This window comes from Lissotriton vulgaris, chromosome 8 (assembly GCF_964263255.1).
Source record: "Lissotriton vulgaris chromosome 8, aLisVul1.2, whole genome shotgun sequence".
In the NCBI taxonomy this organism is placed as follows: domain Eukaryota; kingdom Metazoa; phylum Chordata; class Amphibia; order Caudata; family Salamandridae; genus Lissotriton; species Lissotriton vulgaris.
In genome coordinates, this window is record NC_141696.1 from 445,332,239 (window position 1) to 445,359,644 (window position 27,406).

General features: G+C 48.3%; 1 protein-coding gene across 1 annotated transcript; it reads left to right on the forward strand.

The window, feature by feature from the left end:
- The first annotated feature begins 15,717 nt into the window (after positions 1-15,717).
- On the forward strand, positions 15,718-17,139 carry LOC147697157 (uncharacterized). The gene has a single exon (XM_086936113.1). It carries the CDS (start codon positions 15,718-15,720, stop codon positions 17,137-17,139), a length of 1,422 nt encoding a protein of 473 aa, XP_086792239.1.
- The last annotated feature ends 10,267 nt before the right edge of the window (positions 17,140-27,406 follow it).

The following is a 27,406-nucleotide window of genomic DNA, read 5'->3' on the forward strand; positions in this document are numbered from 1 at the left end:
ATGGGCTTCTGTTTGGAGGGATATTTTTAAGCATAATAAATCCCTTACGACTGGTACCTCTACCCTACCAAGCTTCAGCGTATCTTTCCAGACACATCAGAATTATGTTGGCGAGGATGCAGTTTACAGGGGGATTTCCGGCATATATGGTGGGACTGTCCTAGGATCCGTCTATTCTGGGATGAAATCCTTTCTCACATCAAAGATATTCTGGGTTATCCCATTCCCACCTCCATAGATTTTGCCCTTCTAGGCCTCCGAGACCCTCTCTTGGTGAGAGAAACTAAGGCGGACAAGGCGATTATGTGGACTTATTTTGGGGCGGCTAAGCTTACTTTGGTGGCTGCATGGAAAAAAACAGAGGCACCGGCGATCTCTTTATGGCACGCTCGTCTATGGCGGATCTTGTCCATGGAACATTTGGCGGACATTCTCCAGACTGATTCTGAAGACTTTACAATGCACTGGGGCCCTCTGGTATCCTAGCTCTCCTGAGGTTTTCCCTCTGTGGTTTGTCCGCCAACCGTACAGGCTCTACATCTATTTCAGTTTTAGCGCCCTCTGTTTGTCGGCTGGGCGCCTTCACAGCTGCCCCATAGGTCATAAGGTTTGGTTTGTATATCACCACCACTACCTGTATTACTGCCTTTTTACTTCTGTTTTTTACTGTTTTATTTTCATTGTGTCACCACCGGATGGGGCGGGTGGGAGGGGAGATTATGTTGGGCTGGGGGAAGGGGCTTTGTTAGTTTTGACATCGGCATCATTCACCTGCGAAGCCGTCGTAGACGAGGCCATCGTAGAAGAGGCCATCGTAGACGCGGCCATCGTAGACGAGGCCATCGTAGACGAGGCCATTGTCGGCGCTTTACACAGGCCGTCGTAGACGAGCAGTCATAGACGACGCCGTCGTCAACGACGACGCCGTCGTCGACGAGCAGTCGTAGACGAGCCATTGTAGATGAGCCATTGTAGATGAGCCATTGTAGATGAGCCATCGTAGACAAACCATCGTAGACAAACCATCATAGAGGAGTCCATTGTAGACGAGGCCATCGTAGATGAGGCCATCGTCGACACTGTAAACAGGCCGTCGTTGACGAGCAGCCATAGACGAGGCCGTCGTCGTCGACGACTCAGTCGTCGATGAACTGTCATCGTCGAGCCATCATAGACGAGCCGTTGTAGACGAGCCGTTGTAGACAAGCCATCGTAGACGAGCCATCGTAGACGAGGCATTCGTAGACGAGGCCATCGTAGACGAAGCCATCGTAGACGAAGAGGCTGTAATAGGTAATGATGATGGTTTCTTCGTCGACGATCCTGTTGACGATGTTGGCTTTTTAGTCTTTTTTTTCCTCAGGAGGTATAGAAGATGCCTTCCTGAAGGGTCCTATGACCAGGGGAAGTGATTTTGACGGCTCCGAAGTCGTATTTTTTACATAATTTTTCTCCAAAAGCAAGTCCTTTACTCTCCTTTTCCACAGAATGAGGAGATTTTGAAGAACTGCGCCCAGAAGACCCATGAGTGGTCTTTTTGAGGGACTTCTCAGGACGTTTGCCTGAGGAATGAGTTTGAGGAGATTTTCTTCTCTTTTGAGATCTCCTAGATGTTGAGGTCAACGCCTCATCGCTTTCACTGGAGAAAATAAAAAACCTCCTTTCTGGTCTTAGTGTTTGACACCATATTAAAACTCGCCCTTCACGACCTCTCAAAAAACTTACTTGAGAAAGAGCGACATACCTTGCAGTCTTTCCTTACCATACCTTCTTTAGAGAATGTATTTGAAGATAATCCATAGTAGAAAAGAATCCTTGACAACAAAGTTATTTATTAAAGTGCAAAAACGCAGAATCTGAGCAGAGCTTAGAGGAGACTCCCTTAGCACAACGTGCGGTAGAAAATCTAAGGGACTGAGGCTCCTGACAGGAAGGTTCTAGAGGGAGGTGGCAGCTGATTGGCTCTTCTCTATAGTTTGGTCCTTTTTGCAAAAGGACATGGATATGTTACTAAGGTGAGGCCTCTAGGCCTACTATTCTCTATGTAGGTCTATAGGACATTACTTTTCTATGTACCGGAGAATCCCGTCTCGACGGGGAATGATTCAGGCATGTGAATCTATGAAAGACACCAATAATACTGGATAAATAGGGGCCACCCCAATGCACTGACATCAGTTACTTTTTGTGACATTTTCTTGCCTAAATCACAGAGCCGCAACAAAATGCAAATGGAACAATGTGTAGACACTGAGGGCTTACAAGGGTCAATCTATGCAGGCAAATCTGTTTGCAGAAAGTGGAGGATGAGAGGGTCGGTAAGAAATCTGCGGCTGGATAGAATCTCTGCCAGATAAGGCGTTACCAGAGGTAAGTAACTTGTTCATCTGATAAGACTTCTATCTGTAGATTCTTAACCTTAGAATAAACACCCAAGCAATAGCTCACCGGAGTTGGGACTGTGAAAAGATTTGGAGCAGGAAGACCTGAGACTAATGATCTTGACTGACTTTAGTAATTCTCCCATCTCAACTCGTGAAATAATCATACCCCTTGTCCTTGAACAAACCTCACCTCTGTATTAAATGTAACGCACGTCACATTTAATACAGAGGTGAGGTTTGTTCAAGAACAAGGGGTATGATTATTTCACGAGTTGAGATGGGAGAATTACTAAAGTCAGTCAAGATCATTAGTGTGTGGATTCTGTTCAAAACCACAGGGCACATTCAGATTCAAAGGGTTAGCATGTAAATTGAGTCTCAAAATTACTAGACATTATGCCAATATTTGACCAGAGTTGTTCAGCATATAAAATTGATTATCTAGTTGTCAAAAGTCAATGTAATCATCATATGAATATTTTGCTTCATTTGAAATTGTTTCCTTTCTTTTCTTTTTTTCTTCTTTGACAGAACCCCTGACGAAGGGACACAAAAGTCCTGAAATGCATTGGGTCTAAAGAAAATTATGTATTAAATGTTGGATTGATTGTATATGCATACATGACAAAGATTCATATGTATAAACATTATTAGAGAAATTTTAATTTGGAAAATGAGTAATTTCGTGAAAAGAAACATGAATTAAAATGTGGATGGCAATTATTTTTGTTAATTCTTGTTGATGCATGTTGGAGTCCTAGCAGCCGCGCAGGGGCTAGGCCACTTACAAACAGTATATACTAACCAAAATGCATATCATACATTTCCATGCGTAGACTATCATTGTACATGGCAATGTAATCAATATTGTACAACTTCAGCATGAAGTAAAGTGACCTACTGTCTGATTAATAAACAAATGGAATAAGAAGAAAGAAGGAAAGAGAAATGAAAAGAAGGGGGAAGAATTAAAGTACGAGTTACTTACCTTCGGTAACGATGTATCTGGTAGAGACGATTCTAGCCGCAGATTCCTTCATGTAGAATTATCCCCTGGATCCGGAAACTTTTTGGCCACAGAATCCCTGCGCTCCAGGGGCGGGGCAACACCAAGTGACTCCGCCCAGGCGTCGTCCGCTTACGTGCCGTCAGCGAGGTCACATAAGGCCCGCCCCGGCGCGCCAACGTCAGTTTTCTTCGGAGAACTTTTCCACACCACAACACGGAACAAACAAATAAAAAAATGTGGAACCATGGGAACAGTGTGCGAAAAGCAGAAAATTTGGAAAGAAAGAAATGCGTTACTTACCTGTAACTGCAGTTCTCCAATATTGGTGTCTTTCATAGATTCACATGCCTGAATCATTCCCCGTCGTCGAGATGGGAGTCCCCGGTAAATAGAAAAGTAATGTCCTATAGACATACATAGACAAAAGTAGGCCTAAGGGCCTTGCCTTAGTAGCCTATTTATGTCCTTTTGTAAAAAGGACCAAACTCTAGAAGGTAGCCAATCAGCTACCACCTCCCTCTAGAACCTTCCTGCCAGGAGCCTCATTCTCTCAGATTTTCGTACGCACCAAGCTAGGTAGGCGTAATATATGATAGACAGAGAGAGAGGAGACCTTCCCGGGGAGGCGGGAGGGTTGCATGTGAATCTATGAAAGACACCAATACTGGATAACTGCAGTTACAGGTAAGTAACGCATTTCTTATCCAGTATTATGGGTGTCTTTCATAGATTCCCATGCCTGAATCAGAGTAGCAAGCAATACATTATGCACATTTGTAATGAGACAGTATAAGTAGTCTGAGATAATGCATATCAAACGGCATGCAACCATCAACAAGTGAATATAAAAAGAAGAAAATGTGCATACCAATAAAGGATGGAGGGAAGAAGGAAAGCTCATCTCACTGGAATAGATGGCGAAGTACAGCCTGGCCTACAGCTGCATCCTGCATCAGTTCTGTATCCAGGCAGTAGTGCCTGGCGAATGTATGCGGAGACTTCCAGGTCGCTGCCCTGCAAATGTCCAGAATAGGCACTCCAGCGAATAGTGCCGCCGATGTGGACACAGCTCTTGTGGAGTGAGCTCGAACTGTGGACTGTAGTGGTCGTCCAGCTTTATCATGGCAAAATGCAATTGCAGAGGATATCCATCTTGAAATGCTTTGTTTAGAAAGTGGCATGCCTTTTCTTGGTCTGCTGAAGGCAATGAAAAGCTGTTTCGTTTTCCTGATATGTTTTGTTTTGTCTAGGTAGAATTTAAGACATCTTTTTAGGTCTAAAGAGTGAAGTGATCGTTCCGCTGCAGAACTGGGATTAGGAAAGAATGATCACAGGACTAGTGGCTCATTTAGGTGGAAGTCCGAAGGGACCTTGGGAATGAAGCGTGGATTAGTCCTTAAAATCACTCTATCTTCTCTAAACTACATGAAGGGATCTTGAATGGTAAGAGCTTGCAGCTCGCTGACCCTTCTTGCTGAAGTCAAGGCTAAAAGTAGTGCTGTTTTCCATGAGATGTATTTGATATCAGCTCTATGGATGGGCTCAAACGGATGTTTCATTAATTGGTTGAGTACCACATTAAGGTGCCATGTTGGTGGAACTGTGCGTGGTCAAGGAAAGGATCTATAGAGTCCTTTCAGGAATTGCTTAATTAATCTGTGGGACCATAGCGATGTTCCTGTTGATGTTCTAGTGAAGCGGGAGATGGCTGCCAGATGAACTCTGATAGATGCATGGGCAAGTCCAGATTGTGCCAACTGTAATAAATATGGTAGGAGCTGTTCCGGAGTGATTTGAAAGGGATGGAGGTCATTATCCATACACCAAACACAAAAGCGTTTCCATTTTAGTGAATAAGTTTTGTTTGTGCTATCAGCTCTTGCCTTTGCTAGGACATTCTTGCACTCCTGCGGAATGTTTAGTTGAGAGAATTCTCTGTACTCAGGAGCCATGCTGATAATCTGAGGGATTTCAGATTCGGGTGGAGTGGTTGTATGACGCTCCATCACGTGCAACGTCCTCGCGGACGTTCGCATCGCGGACAAAACATCGCAATGGCACTTACATCGGCCATTTTCTCATCGCACGACGTTGCGCCGCAAATGCGGCCTTGAAACAGGATCGCGTGTCACATCGGCGACATAACATCGTGCGACATGACAACGCGATGTTTCACATCGGTTACAAATTTTGCTATCCAATGGGTTTGTGGGGGGTGGGGGGGTATATATCGTCTTGCCCACCGTGTTTTCCGCCATTTGTGCCTGTGTCTTTCCCTGCGGACATCCTTTGGAACCTGCATCCTTTGGAACCGGTAAGTGTGCAGTACGCTCGTGCTTACTCATTTTATTCCCTACTCACCCCGATTGTAAATGTTTTGTAAGAAGGTGATTCGAATTGCGCTGGATTTCCCTCATCTTTGTATGTTATTTGTGCACCCCTAGTAGCCTGTGATATCTGTTTTGTGCCACCGTGTGTTCACTCATGCCTATTCACGTAGTAGTGCACAGCGGATTTTATGTTTCCCTCCTCCCCCCTTTATCCTCACGGCTCATGTTTGAAAACGTTCAATTTAGGTTATTGTCAAGTCTGCACGCGTGTCTGCAGTGTTTCCGCGACCGTGGTTTGTTGTTTTCTAATGTTCTGATCTTTAGCAATAGGAAACCTGTGAGAAACCCGTGTTACCTCTCTTGTAGTGCGCATAAATAATAAGGCATTTGACTGTAGTGAAATGGTGTATTCACATCGGTAACCTGTGTTTTTGCGCTCGATAACTTCGTTGTGGGAATAAGAAATAATAATGTCCGCTTAATGTTTTCATTTCCCGTCCACCTGATGCATTTTTCCATTCCCGTTTCAATTCCCCGATCATCTGCAGAGTCTCGTCAGGATAATGGGGCCTGTCTTGCTCGACTAACCTCAGGCAAATTAAAAGAGGGCTAGGGGTACATAAGGTTGGGCGAGGTAATGAACTCGGCAAGCAGTTAATACACACACAGGCACACATTGGTCTAATGCAATGTACCCTTTAGTATAGTGTCCACTGTGCACGACTTATTGCACCAAATCTGGCACTTAATGGGAAAATCTACCCTGTGACGAAGGTTACTGTATGCCCAAAATTCATTGATATTTTAGCATCACAAACTAGTACTCCACCAGAGAGAAACGGATAGAAATCCTATGTTATTCTTGGGTTTTTGCAGTTAAGCGTTACACGACCTGGGCCTCCTTTCCTCATGTGTAGAATTCTGTCCCTACCCGTGCTCCCCCCAGAACCCATTCGTGGCATGCTGTATGTAAATAAGGTGCTTGTAGGTCATAGCGCCCATTTACTTTTTATCACGAATAATCAAGGCAGGCACTAGATAATTCTCGGCACATTTAAGTATTAAATGAATGCATATTTCCTGGAAACAATGAAAATCGAACTCGAAAATATTTGTGCTGAAATACTTGTGCAAAAATGTTGTTTAATTTTACTTTATTCTTAGTGCAATTTGTAAATACATCAAATAGCAAAGCACATTTTTTGTAATATATTTTCTGAAGGCATTGGTTGTATGACGATCCATCGCGTGCACCGTCCTCTGCTAAATAAATGCTTAATAAGTGGCAGAACCCACTGAACCCTGACCTCATAAGCAAAGCGGAGCGCAGAACGAAAAAAAAGGCTAATGTATGAAAGTTGAGGGTGCAAAAATATTTAGCGCGTCCGGCAAAGTGATATTCGTTTTTAACATTCACTGCCTGTGAGAACGTAGGCAGCAGTGTCATATTGTTTTAATACCACTGCACGAATGCAAAAGCACATTTAATCAGTTTATTTCAGTCAGTTTGTGAAGAGCTGAGAACTGTGAGGGGGAAACCAAGGGGGGGGTTGGGGGGGGGGGAAGGCGACGAGGAAAGGGTTAAAAGAGCTGCAGGCAGGGGGAGGGGTGGTGCAGGCAGGGGGAGATATGGTTCAGGCAGAGGGAGGGATGGTGCAGGCAGGGGGGGAGATGGTTCAGGCAGAGGGAGGGATGGTGCAGGCAGGGGGAGGGATGGTGCAGGCGGAGGGGAGGGATGGTGCAGGCGGAGGGGAGATGGTGCAGGCAGAGGGAGGAATGGTGCAGGCAGGGGGAGATATAGTGCAGGCAGGGGGAGGGGTGGTGCAGGCGGAGGGGAGGGATGGTGCAGGCGGAGGGGAGATGGTGCAGGCAGAGGGAGGGATGGTGCAGGCAGGGGGAGATATAGTGCAGGCAGGGGGAGGGATGGTGCAGGCGGAGGGGAGGGATGGTGCAGGCGGAGGGGAGATGGTGCAGGCAGAGGGAGGGATGGTGCAGGCGGAGGGGAGATGGTGCAGGCAGAGGGAGGGATGGTGCAGGCAGGGGGAGATATAGTGCAGGCAGGGGGAGGGATGGTGCAGGCGGAGGGGAGGGATGGTGCAGGCGGAGGGGAGATGGTGCAGGCAGAGGGAGGGATGGTGCAGGCGGAGGGGAGATGGTGCAGGCAGAGGTGACATGGTGCAGGCAGAGGGTGAGATGGTCCATCCGGTAAGTTGTGAGGGGGTGACACCATGAGTTACCCGCGCCGGGTAACACCAACCCGAGTGACGCCACTGATTAGAATCTTCAAAGAAAATGAAGGACGAAAACGTCACTATAAAATCTGTATGTACTTTATTCGCTAGTAAATATCTAAAACCGAGATATTTATTTTGTTAAGGCTATCTTGGACAAGAGGTCACGTTGTTGGCTGCATCACACGGCACTAATTGTGTGCTTCAAATATCTTGGAACACCAACAGGCAGCATAAACCAAAGGTAATTTGCCTTACAGTGCCCTTTGTTATGTAATTATCGATTTATGTATATGAAAAGCTTTCCATCTGGGTCTGATTTGAATCATTCTGCCCTTAGCTTTATAAGCCAAGGAAAGCACACATCGTTTTGCTTTCATGCTTAAATAAATGACTCACTTTCAGCTGCTTATATTGCATATTTTTGTCTGGCATATTTCTCTTAGATCATCACAAATCAGGTGGTCGACACGTCGTTGCCTGCATCACACAGCACTAATTTTGTGCTTCAAATAGCTTGGAACACCAACAGGCAGCAGAAAACAAAGGTAATTTGCCTTACAGCATGCATGTAGACCGCTTTGATCATAGACACGGAGCGCACCTTCTCTTCATAACTTTGCAGTTTATCGGCCGCAACGTCCTCGCGAGCGTTTGCAAGCAGCAAAACATAAGGACTTTGCGTTGAATTGCACAAGTTACTACTTGTGTAACGATAAGAGACATTGTGTAAGAGACATTAGTTAGTGATAGATTCCTTACCTTAGAATATCCCCAGGCGTCAGACTGGATCCGGAAAATTTTGCGTAGCAGTACCCTTGCGCGTCGGTAGGCGTCGTCTGCGGCTCCGCGTCCGTCGTCGGCGTCGTGGGCGCCGTGATGACGTCGTCGGAGTATATAGACGCCGCCTCCACGTGCTGACGTCAGTTCTTAGCCACAGCTTTTCCGCGCCAGAAGCGCAGAGCCATGATAAAAACCGACACTGGTGCCAAGAAACTAGGGCCCTGAAAGGGGATGACCTTAACCCTAGATATCGGTTCGCAGAACGGGGAGGATGGGTGGGTCGGTAAGGAATCTATCACTAACTAATGTCTCTTACAGATATATCGTTACACAAGTAGTAACTTGTGCATCTGAAAGAGACACGTTAGTGATAGATTCCTTACCTTAGAATAGATACCCCAGCAATACCATCCCCGTGGTGGTGGGTCTGCGAACCAATATTTACACCAGAAAGTCCTGGAGAACGGAACGGCCGAAGTAGCCATCCCTCCGGACTTGACTGTCCAGGCAGTAGTGCCTCGCAAACGTGTGCAACGAAGCCCACGTAGCCGCCTGGCAAATGTCCTGCAAGGGCACACCGCGGCCCAAGGCAGTTGTAGTGGCCGTGGCTCGAGTGGAATGAGCCCGCAGCCCAACAGGTGGTTCCTTCTTAGCCAAGGAGTAACACGCCTGGATGCACATGATAATCCATCGAGAAATGGTCCTCTTGTGCACCGCTTTCCCTTTCTTAGCGCCCGCGTACCCAACAAAGAGTTGATCATCCACCCGGAACTGGCGTGTGCGATCCAGATAGAATGAGAGCGCACGTTTTGGGTCCAGACGGTGGAGCCTCTCCTCCTCTCTCGAGGGGTGCGGAGGCGGAAAGAAGGTGGGCAATGTGATGGACTGCCCAATGTGGAAGGCCGTGACCACCTTAGGCAAGAAGGAGGGCCTAGTCCTCAAAACAACCTTGTCCGGATGGACTGAAAGGAAAGGAGGCTTACAAGAGAGAGCCTGGAGCTCACTCACTCTCCTGGCAGAGGTGATGGCTACCAGGAATGCAGTCTTCAAAGAAAGAAGGCGAAGTGGACAGTTATGAAGTGGCTCAAAGGGAGCACACATCAGAAATGTGAGAACCAGATTCAAGTCCCACTGAGGCATCACGAAAGGAACCGGAGGAAAGGTATGAGTGATGCCTTTCAGAAATCTGTTAACTATTGGGGACTTGAACAAAGAAGGTTGGTCAGGCAGCCTCAGAAAGGCTGAAAGAGCCGAAAGATAGCCCTTGATAGTGCCCAGAGCAGAGCCCTGCTGGGCAAGAGAAAGAAGGAAGAGAAGAACCTCAGAGAGAGGGGCATTGAGAGGATCCACAGCCTTTGCTGTGCACCATGCCACAAATCTGTTCCACCTGCAGGCGTATACCGTTTTTGTGGAGGGACGCCTGGCTGCCAGAATGATGTTGCAAACTTCAGGAGGCAAGTCAAATGGCCTCAACTGCCGCCGCTCAATCTCCATGCATGGAGGTGGAGACTGGACAGGTTCGGGTGGAGGACCGTCCCCTGCTGCTGCGACAGAAGGTCCTCCTGAAGAGGCAGACGAACCGGGGGATCGACTGACATACTGAGTAGCTCGGGATACCAGTACCTTCGTGCCCAGTCCGGAGCCACAAGGATGACTTGTGCCCGGTCGCGCTTGATCTTCTTCAGCACTCTGGGCAGAAGAGGTATAGGCGGAAAGGCGTACAACAGACCGCAGCTCCACTCGCGACGAAAAGCGTCTCCGAGCGAGTGCCGCCTTGGAAATTCCAACGCGCAGAACTGATGACATTGCGCGTTCTCTTCGGTGGCGAATAGATCTAACCAAGGCTCTCCCCAACGCAGAAAGAGGCCTTGCGCCACATCCGAGTTCAGACGCCATTCGTGATCCATCGAGCACCGACAGCTGAGTTTGTCCGCCCTGGCGTTCAGAGAACCTGCCAGGTGTTGAACCACCAGAGTCACGCCCTGATGTTCCAGCCACTGCCAGAGGCGCAGAGCCTCCTGGCAGAGGGTCCACGACCCCACACCGCCCTGTTTGTTGCAGTACCACATGGCGGTGGTGTTGTCCGTGAACACCTGCACTGCACTCCCTCGGACAGACGGGAGGAATGCTTTCAGTGCCAGACGAATCGCCCGCAGCTCCAACAGATTGATATGGAGCCGGGATTCCGCCGGAGACCAGAGTCCTCTGATCTCCGCCTCTCCCAAGTGGCCACCCCAGCCCTGGAGGGACGCGTCCGTCACAACTACGTGCTCCGGTTGGGGAAGGGAGAGGGATCTGCCGTTGACCCAATCGCGGTCCGTGAGCCACCACTGCAGCTGTCTCGCAGTGCCCTCCGAGATCAGGACATGGTCGGAAAGGTTGCCCCGGTGCTGGGCCCACTGAAACTTCAGGTCCCACTGCAGAGCCCGCATCCGCCACCGTGCGTGATGCACCAGAAGGATGCAGGAGGCCATCAGCCCCAGAAGCCGCAGCGTCAACCTGACCGAAACCCGGGATAACGGCCCGAAGACCGGGATCAGGGCCTGAATATCCCGGACTCGCTGTTCGGGCCGGAAAACCCGAAACTGCGCCGAGTCGAGAACCGCTCCGATGAAAAGGAGCTTCTGAGAGGGGCACAGGTGCGACTTCGGCACATTGATGGAAAACCCCAGCCTGTGCAGGAGATCCGCCGTAGTCTGGAGGTGGGTGACGACTGCCTGGGGCGAGCCCGCCTTCAACAACCAGTCGTCTAGGTAGGGGAAGACTGAAACCCCTAACCTGCGCAGGTGAGCTGCGACCACCGCCATCACCTTCGTGAACACCCATGGGGCGCTGGTAAGGCCGAAGGGGAGCACAGTAAACTGAAAATGCTCGTGGCCTACCGTGAACCGCAGGTAACGCCGGTGGGCCGGCAGGACGGGGATGTGGAAATACGCATCCTGCAAGTCCAACGCTACCATCCAGTCTCCTGGGTCTAGGGCAGCCAAGACCTGAGCCAGTGTCAGCATTTTGAACTTCTCCTTCCGGAGGAAGCCGTTGACGTTCCTCAGATCCAAGATAGGGCGTAGGCCCCCTTTGCCCTTCTTGGGTACCAGGAAGTAGTGGGAGTAGCAACCACGTCCTACTTCTGGCCCAGGAACGCGCTCGATGGCCCCCTTGGCCAAGAGGGCCGAAACTTCCTCCTGCAGGAGCCGCAAATGATCCCCCGATACGCGGTGGTGTTGCGGTGGCATGGCTTGAGGGGTCGTCTCGAAGGGGAGGGAGTAGCCCCTTCGGACGATCTGCAGCACCCACCTGTCCGAAGTGACTGTGCGCCAGTGAGAGTGGTGATGGCGAACCCTGCCTCCCACTGGCGTCACATGGGCCGAAAAGCACGGACTAGGAGGGTTTAGAGGCGGATGCTGCGGGGGCAGGTGTGGACTGGCTCCGCTTGCCTCCCCGACCGCCTCCACGGCGGTTTCCACGGCCGCCGCCGCGCTGGACGACAGTTTGCGGCGAGTGGCTGGCGGCACGCGTGGGGACGCCCCTTCCGTGGCCACGAATGGAGCGAAAAGCAGCCACTTGCTGGCGCGGGGCCGAGAGGCCCAAGGACTTGGCCGTAGCCCTGGAGTCCTTAAAGCGCTCGAGCGCGTGGTCTGCCTTGTCGCCAAAGAGGCGACGGCCATCGAACGGCATGTCCATGAGTGTATTCTGGACATCAGCCGAGAAGTTGGCGGACCTAAGCCAGGCGTGGCGTCGAATCGCCACCGTCGTAGCCATCGCTCTGCCCAGCGAGTCAGTGGTGTCCAGTCCGCACCTGATCGAATATTTCGCTGCGTCCCGGCCCTCCACCAGGGCTTGGCCGAGTTTGGCCCGTACCTCCAACGGGCACTCTGGCAGCAATTCCGCCACCGTTTCCCATATAGAATGGGTGTAACGGCCCAAGAGGCATGCGGTGTTGGAAGACCGCAGTCCACAGCTAAGGGACGAGAAGACCTTTTTGCCAAAGGCCTCGTACCTCTTGGATTCCCGATCAGGGGGTGCTGACGGGAAGGCGGTCTGGGAGTTAGAGGCCTGGATAACCAGACTCTCGGGGGTGGGGTGGGTGGACAGGAAACATGGGTCGCCCGGAGCCGGGCGGTGGCGTCTGGCCACGTTCCTATCTACAGGCGAACCTGTAGCGGGCCTGGACCAAGTGCCCAACAGAACGTCCGACAAGGCCTCATTAAACGGCAGCATTGGCTCCATGGAGCATGACTGCGGCTTAAGGACCTCTGTGAGGAGATTAGTCCTCACGGCCGCGACGGGGAGCTCAAGGCCCAAGGCCTTAGCAGCCCTCATCAACACCACACTATATGTAGCGCCCTCCTCCGAAGCCACGGAAGGAGGAGAGACGAATCCAGTGTCTGGAGAGGTGTCCAGGCCACTGGCCTCCCCAAGGTCTCCTGTCCAGTCCATGCTAGACTGACATTCCCTTGTCAGAGGGTCCTCAGACCCCTCCCAGTCCTCCTCTTCCCTCATCTCCTGAGACTCAGGGTCGTTAGTGAATGAGGATGGTTCGTAGGGATAGAAATCCCCGAACGGCGTCGGGATCGGCGCCGACTGGCGCTGTCCCGACGTCGGGACCCATAGAGAGGAGGTATTGGGGACGGCGTCGGCCGGGACCGACGCCGGCGGGGACACCACACGGACCGACCCCGGGGGGGTCGTAAGGTCCACCGGGGACGCTCCATCGCCCGACGAGGGCCGAACGGCACCCTGCGGCGTCGGACCCGAAGGCACCGACGACGCCGGGGCCGCCGAACCCTGCGGCGCCGAGCCCGAGGGCAGCGGCGGCGTCGGGATCGCAGAGCCCTGCGGCGCCGGCGTCAAAGACGCCGGCGGCGTCGAGGCCGAAGCACCCGACGGCGTCGGGGTTGTATCCGACCCACTAGGGCCCCCAGACGGGTTCGCTGGGCCCGAAGGCGCCGCGGAACCCGTCGGAGAAGAAAGGGACCTCATGGCCATGAGGAAGCACTCTATCTCCTCCGGCGTCGCGTTCAGCCCAGGGACCGGGGGGTATGGAGCGTCGGGGGGAGTCGGAAGAGCGATGATGTCTCTTCGACTTCTTATGCTTCTTACCTGACGACTTGGACCCGGAGGAGTGGCGCCGACTCCCGGAGCTGTGACGGCTCCGCCCCCGCGACCTGTCCCTCGACCTCCCGTGGGACCGGGACCGGGACCTCACACGGCGCGGGGCCGACTGGCGGATCTCGAGTCGCCTGCGGGACCGCTCCCGCCTGGCCTTCCTCGAGAGGGCCCGACAGTCGGAGCAGGCCTCGTCGTCATGGTCGACGCCCAAACACGTCAGGCACAGTCGGTGCGGATCCGTAACCGACATGAGTCGTTCGCAACCGCCGCAGTGCTTGAATCCGGGCATCACTAACGGCACCGTCGGAGTCGTGAAGACTTCGAAAGAGATCAAAAAGATCCAAAAAGTTAGTCAAAAAATGACCAGGGAACTGCTTTTTCCAGATCTGCGCTGGCTGGCGCGGAAAAAAGAAGAACTGACGTCAGCACGCGGAGGCGGCGTCTATATACTCCGACGACGTCATCACGGCGCCCACGACGCCGACGACGGACGCGGAGCCGCAGACGACGCCTACCGACGCGCAAGGGTACTGCTACGCAAAATTTTCCGGATCCAGTCTGACGCCTGGGGATATTCTAAGGTAAGGAATCTATCACTAACGTGTCTCTTTCAGAAACACGTGTTACATAAAAGATAGAAATTAAATAAACTTGCAAATGTACCATATGCACTTGAAGAAAAGTGTCGCATAGTACCATGGCAGGTGGGTGTGTTGGTGGTTGGATGGTTTGTTGGATGGATGGGTTGGTGGATGGGTTTTGGGATTGCATAAATTGTTGCTGGCTTGGCTTGATATACCCAAAGTTAGACTAATCTCTATTTCGCCTCTTAAAATAGCCCGTTGCCACCGTGAGGCTTTGTATGGTTATCCAAAACTGAGAAGAAGGCCATCCAAAGCGTAAAACAACGATAGAGGTACATTAATGAAATGTCCAATTTACTCTTACGACACGAACTAGTGTCTGGGAGGTATGTGCTGCATAGTACCATGGAATTGAATGTCTTTGCTGTTTGGTCTATTAGGCGTGTAATAATTGCACCGCAAACAAATTTTTTTTTTATGTGCAGAAAAAAATTGCTATGTTTCGTTGTAGTTTTGTAGTACAGTACTTATAACATAGAAAACCTTTAAAGCCTTGTAACTGCAAATAGTGTAGTTGAAAGACCAAAGTAATAATGCCACAGCTAACCTTTCTTTCTTACTTCCTGTTACAGATTTTTAAAGGTCACGGAAGTGCAAGTCCAGCAAAGATTTAAGGTTTCTACGCTAAGTGCAGCAGATTAGCACAAAAGGTAAACATGCATTTGCAATGCAATAGGTCCCGCATTAGGCAAGTTGGCTTTATTTCACCGGGACATGACAAAATTGTTATAAATGTTTTTTTTTTTATATTGTGACATTAATAGCTTTGTCCTTAACAATCTTAATACTTGTATTTCTGTGCAATGTGACACCTATAGCCTTGTAAATGGCACATGTTTGGGATTGACGTCACTGACAAGCATTGATGTTACAAATTCTATAGTCTTATAATAAAATAATGTATTTTCAAATAAAAGTTATTGTAATTTATAATGGCACTCGCTTAAACTTTAGGAACTAATCTTGGGGAGGTTATGTTTTTGTTTTTTTCACGCGGGCCTTCCATCCTTCTGGGGCCGATTAGGATGGAGGTTTACTGGCGCGGGTGCAGGGGTGTATGCAGTGCTGTATGCATTTTGTGTCCGCCATTAGGGAAAGTGTGGCTTTCTTATGCTTTTAAGAGGAATGTTTTTGTTTCTTTACTACCGCAAATGTCTTTGTTACTATTTTGAAAATGCATTTTCTGTTGTCTTCCTTTTAAAAAACATTTTTTTTTTTTTACAGCAAATGTCTGATCCTAAGATGGCGCAATATATCATGTCAAGCAGAGGAAATCGCCTACTGAAACACAGCGGTTATATATATTGCAAGGAGAGAAATTCTGAGCCACGGGGTCATTGGAAGTGTGTGCAATATTACTCAAGGCATTGCAGAGGACGAGCGGTTACTCTGGGTGAGTCTGTTTTAAGAAGCACAGAGCATAACCACTCGGCCTCTGCAACTGCTATTGAAGTTAGAGAATCGATAAACGAGATGAAAATGATTGCAGGCAACTCCAATGACCCTTGTGGTGCCATTTTAAGGGAGGTATCACAACATATTACTGAACATGTGGCTAGTAGTATGCCTGCCATCCCCAGCTTACGTCGAATGATCCAACGTAAGAAACTCGCGAAGCATCCAAAAAGTGTGGCACCTCAAACTTTTGGGGAGATTGAAATTCCTGCTGAACTCTCTGTCACCGTTTCAAAGGAACAGTTTCTTCTGTATGACAATGACAATTGTCATAAGCGCATTTTAATATTCAGCACCCCCCGTAATCTTAACCGCTTGGAGAACAGTGATGTGTGGATGCTTGATGGGACCTTTAAAAGCACGCCCACCCCTTTCGCTCAAATCTACACCATTCACGGGTACGTCAACGACATTGTAGTTCCTTTAGTCTACAGTTTATTACCAGACAAACAATCCTCAACGTATACTGAGTTTTTGTCAGTTGTAAAATCTAAAATCCCAAACAAAAGTCCGAGAAAAGTAATCATGGACTTTGAATTACCCATGATGAATGTTGTAAAGAAATTGTACATTGATACCCAAATACAAGGATGTTATTTTCACTTTTCTCAGGCTATTTGGCGCAAAATTCAAAAAACATCCCTTATTGAGGATTATGTGTCTGATAGTCAACTGCAGTTTGAGCTGAAAAAACTAGCTGGTCTTTGCTTTGTTCCTCCTGATAGTGTAGATGACTACTACGCATCGATTACAGAGTCAGAATATTTTATGGTAAACGAGGACAAATTGGCACCATTATTAAATTATTTTGAAGACACATGGATTGGGCATCTAAGCAGGTCGGGTTGCCGGAGGAAACCACGTTTTCTTGTGGACTGGTGGAACTGCTACTCGACCTGCTTAGAGGGAGGAGCAAAGACAAACAATGCCCTTGAGGGTTGGCACAACTCTTTAAACAAAAGTATTGGGAAACCGCACCCTAATTTCTACTGTTTTCTTGAGATTTTAAAAAAGGAGCAAAGTTTCCAGGAAATGCGAATGTCACAGTGTTTAGCAGCTAATCTCCACCCACGTGTTTGCCCCCGTTCAAAGGAAATGTCTGTCCGACTTTTGGCAGTAGTAAAACTTTTCCCCTTCTCTGTGCCTTCTGACTACCTGTCTTCCATCGCACATGTGCTTAATTCCTTTGGGTAAAAAAGTTGTCACTTGTATGTGTTGTTTTCCATCCTCTGAACCCTTACTGTTGTGCCCGATAACCCAGTCTGTAAATTGTACCCCCTATCGTGTTTACATTTCCCCATGTATATGTACTATTATTCAATTCATTTTGGGGCTATTACATACCTAGTAAGTCTGTAAGTAATTTGTATCAATGCAATGTAAACCAAATAAAAATGTACAAACTTATTTATTGTGTTTACCAAATCCTAATGTACAAACGTGTTTATTGTGTTTACCAAATAAAAATGTACAAACGTGTTTATTGTGTTTGACTATTAACTATGTACAAACGTTGAATTAGTGTTTGACAAATAAAAATGTACAAACTTGATTCTTGTCTATTTTTGTATGTGACATTACAGATCACCTCCATTAATCCACCATCACCCATCCACCCATCCCACCCACCCACATCCATCCATCCACCCATCCCACCCACCCACCCACTCATCCATTAATCCACCATCACCCATACACCCATCCCACCCACCCACATCCATCCATCCACCCATCCTACCCACTCATCCATTAACCCACCATCACCCAAACACCCATCCCACACACCCACATCCATCCATCCACCCATCCCACCCACTCATCCATTAACCCACCATCACCCATACACCCATCCCACCCACCCACATCCATCCATCCACCCATCCTATCCCACCCACCCACTCATCCATTAATCCACCATCACCCATACACCCATCCCACACACCCACATCCATCGACCCATCCCACCCACCCACATCCATCCATCCACCCATCCCACCCACTCATCCATTAACCCATCATTACCCATCCACCCATCCCACCCACATCCATCCATCCACCCATCCCACCCACCCACCCACTCATCCATTAATCCACCATCATCCACCCATCCCACCCACCCACATCCATCCATCCACCCATCCCACCCAACCACCCACCCATCCATCCATTAACCCACCATCACCCATACACCCATCCCACCCACCCACATGCATCCACCCATCCCACCCACCCACATCCATCCATCCACCCATCCCACCCACTCATCCATTAACCCACCATCACCCATACACCCATCCCACCCACCCACATGCATCCACCCATCCCACCCACCCACATCCATCCATCCACCCATCCCACCCACTCATCCATTAACCCACCATCACCCATACACCCATCCCACCCACCCACATCCATCCGTACACCCATCAGATGTTTATTATATATGATGCATCCACTCATCATCCCACCCACATCCATCCATCCACCCATCCCACCCACCCACCCACTCATCCATTAATCCACCATCATCCACCCATCCCACCCACCCACATCCATCCATCCACCCATCCCACCCACCCACGCATCCATTAATCCACCATCACCCATACACCCATCCCACACACCCACATCCATCCACCCATCCCACCCACCCACATCCATCCATCCACCCATCCCACCCAACCACCCACCCATCCATCCATTAACCCACCATCACCCATACACCCATCCCACCCACCCACATCCCTCCACCCATCCCACCCACCCACATCCATCCATCCACCCATCCCACCCACTCATCCATTAACCCACCATCACCCATACACCCATCCCACCCACCCACATGCATCCACCCATCCCACCCACCCACATCCATCCACCGCACCCACACACATCAATCCACCAGGACCCATCCAACCCACCCGCCCATCCATCCCCCAGCACCCACCCATCCAACCATTAATCCACCACATCCATCCATCCAACCCACCCACCCACTCATCCATTAATCCACCATCACCCATGTACCCATCCCACCCACCCACATCCACCCATCCCACCCACCCACATCCATCCACCGCACCCACACACATCAATCCACCAGGACCCATCCAACCCACCCGCCCATCCATCCACCCGTATTAAATATGATGCCTGAATAAATATGATGCATTTCTTTGTTTCCAAATACATTTATTTCATGTACCCATCCCACCCACCCACATCCACCCATCCTACCCACCCACATCCATCCACCGCACCCACACACATCAGTCCACCAAGACCCATCCAACCCACCCGCCCATCCATCCACCCGTATTAAATATGATGCCTGAATAAATATGATGCATTTCTTTGTTTCCAAATACATTTATTTTAATAAAAACAATTTCGATTTTATAAACACAATTGCGCATATGCGCACAATTCCGCTGGACGTATATCATTTTGGTATGAGTGGTTGCTCGAACCTTGTCTGCCAGCTCCAAAGTCTGGCAACCGATCCGTCAGACCACATATTTTATTTATTATTTTTTTTATTTATTGACGTATTGTACGTGCCGGCTTGAAACAGATGTTAGTATCTTGAAAGAAATCACCTGATTTGCGTTGCAGTTCTTTGTTTTCCAAATCAATTGCTTTATTTAAGAAGAGCACCAAAGTCTCTTGTGGCGGTATAAAATGCCGGATCTGTTCTTAAATAAACAAGCAGAGATTCTGCTCGCAAAAGTGTCTTCAACAAATAAATATAATGCCGGTAAAGAAATCTTCTTAAATAAACAATCCTTTAATAAAGACAATGTCCATTTTATTTATTAAATATGATGCATCCACTCAGCATTAATACATTTACTTTAATAAAGACAATTCCCATTTTATAAACACAATTGCGCATATGCGCACAATTCCGCTGGTCGTATATCTTAAATATGATGCATCCACTCAGCATTAATACATTTACTTTAATAAAGACAATTCCCATTTTATAAACACAATTGCGCATATGCGCACAATTCCGCTGGTCGTATATCATTTTGGTATGAGTGGAGGCTCGAACCTTGTCTGCCAGCACCAAAGTCTGGCAACCGATCCGTCAGACCACATATTTTATTTATTTATTTTTTACGTATTGTACGTGCCGGCTAATAAACAAAAGTGTCTTCAACAATTATTCTGCTGTCTTCCGATGTAATGTTTAAAGGCCGGATGTGTTCTTAAACAAACAAAAGTGTCTTCAACAAAGAAATATTCTGCTCGCAAAAGTGTCTTCCGATGTAATGTTTAACGATGTAGAATGAAATGCGATATACTTGCATGCGTTCTGACGGCATGCGATGTGATGTTGCGCACGATGTAACAGCAGCAATGCACTGTCAGCGCGATGCGACATATCCGATGTAAGCGGCGCTTCCCGGGTGGAGTACTTGGCCTTTGGACATTGTGAGTAGGGATGGAAGATGTCCCAGATGGATTGAAGGTTGGACTGAGAGGCGACGAAGGTCCGTGAACCAGTGCTGCCTCGGCCAGAACGGGGCAATGAGAATCAGTGTGGTGTGCTCCATCTTCATTTTCCGAATGACTCTTGTTAGTAGGGGAAATGGAGGAAATCCGTACGCAAACACGTTGCGCCATGCGATGGAAAATGCATTTCCTAGTGACTGCAATTGGGGATGCCAACTTGCGAAGTTGCGGCATTTGGCGTTCTCCCTGGTGGCAAATAGATCTATTTGCGGTCTCCCCCATGTTGTGAAAATGTCGTTTAGAACATTTTGGTTGAGTTCCCATTCGTGGGACAGAGACCTCTGTCTGCTCAGAGCGTCCGCTATCACGTTGTCCTTGCCCGGGACATACTCTGCCGTGAGGTTGATGTTGTGGAATATTAGCCAGTTCCACATTTTTTGTGATTCTAGAGATAGTGTCAGAGAACGCGTTCCTGCCGGCTTGTTTAAGTAGTGCATTGTGGTTGTGTTGTCCGTTCTCACAAGCACTGCTGAGTTTTTGATGCGCGGGAGGAAGGCTTGGAGAGATAGGAACACTGCCCTCAGTTCCAGGAGATTGATGTGGAGTTTCTTCTCTTGGTCCGTCCACTTGCCACTGATTTGCAACTCTTGAAGGACTGCTCCCCAATACTTCTAGAGAGGCGTCTGTAGTTATGACATGTGGAGTTGGAGGCAGAAGGAACGTTAGTCCCTGTGATAGGTTGGTGGAAGTCTTCCACCAGAGTAATGCCTTGGTGATTTGTGGAGTAATCACTATGTGATCCTCGAAAGAGTCTGTACACTGAGTCCACTGTTTGGTCAGTGCCTCCTGGAGTGGGCGCATCCTGAGCCTACAGTGAGGAATGAGTAGTATACACGAGGACATCGTCCCTAGAAGGGACTTGAAAGTACGGACTCGGACGGTGTTCTTTGAGGTCACTGCGTTCGCCGTAGCAATTAGTTTCTGTTTTCTTTCCTGTGATGGGAATGCTGTTGAAGATGTCGTATTTAGAGTTGCCCCTAGAAAAGTTATAACTTTGGAGGGTTGTAGGGTTGACTTCTCGTGATTGAGTGTCAGGCCCAGTTTGACGAAAATATTGAGACAGGCGTTGGAAGACATTTGTGCGCCTTTCATAGAAGGTGCTTTCACCTGCCAGTCGTCCAGGTAGGGGAAGACCTGGTGGCCTTGCTGTCTTAGGTAAGCTGACACTCGAGAGAGGCACTTTGTGAAAACGCGAGGCGCCTATTTTAGGCCGAATGGTAGGACACAGAACTGGTAGTGTTGTCCTGCTACAGCAAATCGTAGGTATTTCCTGTGGCACCTGTGTATTGGGATGTGGTAATATGCGTCTTGGAGGTCCAAGGACGTCATAAAGTCTCCTTCCTCTAGAGATCCTAAGATTTCCTGAATGGTTACCATCCTGAACGATTGGCTCTTTAGAAATGAATTGAGTGCCCTGAGATCTAGTATGCGCCTCCATTTTTTCCTTTTCTGTTGAATCAGAAAGAATCGGGAATAAAATCCTTTTCCTTTTTGAGCTGATGGGACTCGTTCTAGTGCCCCTTTCTTCAACATTGATGAAATCTCTTGGAGGAGTAATCGCAAGTGTGTGTGTTGGATCTTGCGAGGAGGAGTTGTTGGAGGGATTGAGCTGAATTCCAATGAGTGTCCGTATTGGATTAATTGGATCACCCATCGATCTGTTGTTATTGCTTTCCAATTGTGGAGGAAGTGTGATATTTTGCCTCCAATTTTGAAAGAATGAGATGGTGGAGGGACTAGCTGCTGGAAACTGTCATTGGCGTCCGCCTGTTGGTTTCCTCTGGTTTCTCCCTCTGAAATTTGATTTCCCGTAGGAGGTCTGGCGACCTTGTTGCTGCTGTCGCTGCTGGTATTGCGATCGGCCTTGATTATATGCGTAGGAGGATTTTCCCTGGTATGATCCTCTGTAAGAGGGCTGACCTCTGCCTCTATGTCCTCGAAAGAACTGGTTTCTGAACTGTAAGGTGCCTAGAGCTCGTGCAGTATCTGTGTCTTTTTCGATTGCCTGTAGGGCTTCATCAATTTTGTCCCCAAATAGATGCTGTCCGTTATAGGGCATATCCAGTACTTTAGTTTGGATTTCTTGTCTGAAGGATGTTGCCTTGAGCCATCCTTGTCTCCTTAAGACTGCTGCATCTGCCAGTTGCCTGAAGCCTGTCATTGCGCCATCTACTGCGCAATCGATGATCTCTGATGCTGACATTTGTCCTTCCTTTAGGAGGGATTCGACTTCCTCCTTCAAGTTTTCTGGTATTTCTTTCAGGTATGGGACAATGTCTTCCCACAATTGTCTGTTGTATCTGCCTATTAATGCAATAGCGTTCGCTATTTTGACAGTCATGGCGGACGTAGTTGAAAAGCGTTTGCCTATGCTGTCCAGTTTCCTGCCCTCCTTGTCTGGTGGTGCTGACAGTGGTGAGGATGGATTTCTAGAATTCTTTTGAGCTGCTTGTGTGACTACAGAATCTGGTTTGGGGTGTGCATTAAGGCAGGTAGCTGCTGTTGATGGCGCTTTGTACTTTTTATCCAGTCTGGGCACTACTATAGAGACCGATGCTGGCGTTTGCATCAATTGCTGACCTTGCTCCCATATGTGTTCTATTATGGGAATAGATCTAGTTGTCTTCCTGATCGGATCTTTTTTTTTTTTTTTTTAAATTTTTGGAAGACCTTTATTTATAACAGGTTATACACAAAGCCAAACAAAACGCCCGAAGGTGCATCAATACAGTACATAGCATACCGTAGTGTGCAGAGGATTAGTTACAGAGGCACTGAGGTCAAATTTCAAATTTTAGTTCGTAAGGATAAACAGTGTCAGGATAACTTAGATCAGCACAATGATTCCGGCGTTTGAGGATCAGGAGAGACAAGTACACATTTCACTTATCCTAACAGCATCATGACTATCCTCATAGAAGGAAACATCTAAATAAACAATAGTGCACACCATTTAAACTGCAAGAAACAGGCAGTCAATTTACGCTAAAGCTTATAAGAAGTGGAAAAAAGGAAAGAAAAAAGCTGATCGGATCTTTAAAATCATAAAGAAAACAGTCTGTTTCTTGTGACTCTATAGCCATGTGGAATCTTGTGGCTGCTCTTTCCACCAAGTTGTGGAAACCTCCAATGTCCACTGGGGGTGATTCTGAAGTCTGAGGTTCAGGTGTGGCTGGAGAATGAGCAATATAATCCTCGTCATTCCTGTGAGAAGAGAGGTCATCCCGTGCCTTCCCCTTCTTCTGGTTCCTCTTCGTCGTCATCCGATGACTGAACATTATGAACTGGTTCTCTCTCTTGAGTAAGAACCAGAGGTGGTGGCCTTGTTTTTGGAGATGAATGCTGTGAGAAGTTGGCCTGATATATAATGTTCACTATTCTAGTGAGCACTTTGTATCAGTCCAAACAACCCTTATGGTGATTGGTTGTAAGTCAACCTTATAGACCAGCTATCCTAGTAGCGTGGATACGAGCAGTCTTCGGGCTAAACTCTAGAGTGCGTGTTAAGCCAGCTGTTATACCATCACATATACCCCTTGAACACCAAGTGAAAGGACACCACACAAGTGTTATGAAAATAACAGTGTATTTATTTAGATCACAACAGCCCTGTACTCTTTATGAGGACAGGGTACTAAGCACACAACAAAACTCTTACGAAAATACTTCAAGTTGCACAATTTACACAAATGCCCGAGGGGCACGAAAAACCATATACTCTAAAAGTGGAATGCGAAATTACTAGCAGGTAAGTACTATACTAATAGGCTTTGGAATCGCTAGGACTACGTTACTGAACCTTCAGATTACTAGTAGGAGGCCAAGGGGACTCGGGTGCAGAGTGTGCACTCTCACGCGGGATGCGGGATAAAGTCTATGGTAGCTAGATTTCACAAAGTTAGTGTTATCGGGCGAACCCGACTAGATAGGCTGAAAAACGAAAAGGAACTGGACCCTTGGATAGTGAGGCTATGCTGGGGCACCGAAATGCCGAAGTTACCTAGCCCAGGGGCTGCAGCTGCATAGGTCTGAAAAGACGTCGGGAATCCTCGTTGCAGTCTATGGAGCCTGAAGAAAGAAGTTGCTGGCAGGCGACCAGTGAAGATTGTTCGATGGATCCAAGCCTGGATCGAAGATGGGTGGCACCTGAAAGCAGAGGGGACCAAGTTCGTGACCACTAGCCAGTGATCAGATGGCACCAGGAGGGCACCGGATGGTAGTCACCTCGACTAGGTGAGTGGGCGACGCTGGGCTCTGCAGTCTCACGGACCAGGAGGCGTTGTCGGCGACCAGGATGGAGGTGCGAGCTGTCCCACGATGGTTGATGCTGTCGACGTCGCTGGACCCAGGATTGGGGCAACAAGTCTTGGCAAATTCAAGCCCACGCGGTACACCTAAAATGGCGTCTGGAGTGGACCAGGAGGGTCCGGGGTGCTCCTCTTTTGGAAGGGAGCAAGGGCCAGTCTGGAGCGACCAGACCAGCAGTGGTGATGTCGTCGGGCGTCGTCGGATCGAAGTCGTGCAGTTCTGATGATGGCCGGTCCCTCGAGGTCTCGTCGCACCTACGGTTCTCAGCTTAGCTGTAGAGGTAGGTAGAGATCAGAGGTGCCAGGGAAGCCGGGTCTCGTTGAGTTGGGCCGTCGGATTCCAGAGGAAGGACGTGCAGCAAACCGCAGAGTTCTTAGATGGTGCCTGCGGATGCAGGGTGACTACTCCTTAGCCACAAGGGAGAAATCTTGAGAAGAAGTTGAGAGTTCCTTTCGTAGAAAGTAGTTTCTTGATTCAAAGATGATCTAATTTGGAAGGGTCCCCGCTCCTGCCTTTATCCTAAAGAAAGGGGTGGGTATGCGACTAGGTCCTGCTCTAGGGGTGGGACCAGGAAGGGGGGTGGTTACACCCCTCTCCCATGCCGGACTTTCCCCAGGCCAGGGGCTGGTGTGCCCCTGGAACTGGTTCTAGCCGGCAGATGCGTAGTGAGCACCGGGGTGCCACTTGCAGTCACCTTCCTGTAAAGCCCTGCCTACCCAGGATACACAAAACCCTGTCTGGGATGGTGCTAGCACCGCCCCTGACAGGAAACCCTTTGTCCAAGCTCTCCTCGCTGGAAGGACTCCCAGCAGCAGGAGGTCAGACTCGTGTCTGTGGTGGCAGCATCCATTTTGTGGAGCTGAGGCTTCAGTTAACTTTAACCGGGGTTCACAGTTACATACATGTCGTGTCCCTCTAGAAGGGTGGAATGCTAACCCCGTCGCCAGAAATGGCGAGGGGTTAGTATTCCAATTCGTATGACACCTTACTCGACATGTTTTGATAAAGCGATACCAAAGATAGCATTTAACCGTGAGGATTATAATGCACTTAAGAGTATATGGTATGCGATATCATGGAACAGCTATTAGGACTTGGTTCCGCAAGCTGCAAACGGGCTCAGCTAATGCCAGAGCACCATTTCACACGATTCCAAGCACTCTGCCTTCAGGATTGTCAATTTTGAAAAACTGAGGGAGTTAGGTCCAAACGGGACAGGGGCAGGCTGGACCTTATTTGGATCAAGGAAAAAGAGAGAAAAATGCCTGCACCCTCTTTGTTACTTCTTTGTCACAAATTCAATGAGACCAAACAGCTACTTAGTTGTGTTTAGTCAGGTACCTTAATTTGTACCAATAACTTCATATTATTTTTCAAAAAATTTTTTCAAGAATATTTAGAGCAGAAAAATGTACACATTCACATCTAAACATTTACCACGTGTATATACATTTCAAACAAGACGAATACTGTGTCAATTATATTTACAAGTTAAACAACAACACATTGACGTGACAATTATTGCATGAACAATACAAACATCGCACTGAATATTTTCTTATTCCGAAAGAAAATCAACTTCGTAATTTGTCACAAAGCTACATCAATTTTAGAGATGCTAAGGAACAATAATAGGATGAGTCTCTTTTATTCCTAGTGTATACTCAATATACTAGTTTGTTCCCGCTGCTGGGCCGACGCATTTCGAGTAAGGGCCAAGAAGGTTCCCGAACTCTCATCAGGGCTTTATGAACAATCTGTATGGGGTGCGAAACAACAATACATTTTTTGAAAAATAAAATGAAGTAATTGGTACAAATTAAGGTACCTGACTAAACACAACTAAGTAGCTGTTTGGTCTCATTGAATTTGTGACATAGAAGTAACAAAGAGGGTGCAGGCATTTTTCTCTTCAGGATTGTCAAGGCCTGCCATAGGAGTGACTGATAGGAATCTGTGTGTCCATTTTTAGGGTTAGATATAGGTTTACTATATCTAAAGCAAAGGGTGATTACACCACCTTGCCCCAGCTGTCATGCAGCCAGTTGTTTCAGATTTAGATGGCCATCCAGGGGTGGCATAATACATGCTTCAGCCCCTGGTAGGCCCTGGGTACACCTATGCCCTGAGTTACAGGGTCTGATAAGGTGGCCCAGTTCCAATTGGATAATGCACCTAAGGTACACATGTCAATTTAGTGAGAGAACAGCTAGGCTGTGGGTCTGATTGGCAGGCCCACAGCCAGGGAAAGTCGTAAACCAGTGAAACAAAAGCAAAAAAATCTGGGTGATCATAGGATTGCAGACCCTACTCTCCTACAAATGCGTTTTGGATGATAATGGAGATTTCTCCTTTGAAGGTGCCGCAGGTGATTCAGGGAAATGTTTTTTGTAGTCTGCGATCAAGAATTGGAGATCTGAGACAATTGAAACTGTAAGGCAAACCATAGGAGTGAGCTGTTGTGTATGTACGGCCTCTTCTGTAATAACTACATCATCTTCATCTGTGCTCTGGCACTTCACTATAAGATCTGAAGGACTAGTAGCTTGCTCATAGTGGTCGTCGTCAGATTCATCACTCTGTAGGAGGCAAGACGGGAGTAATCATTGTACTCTACTTGGTGATGTTAGTT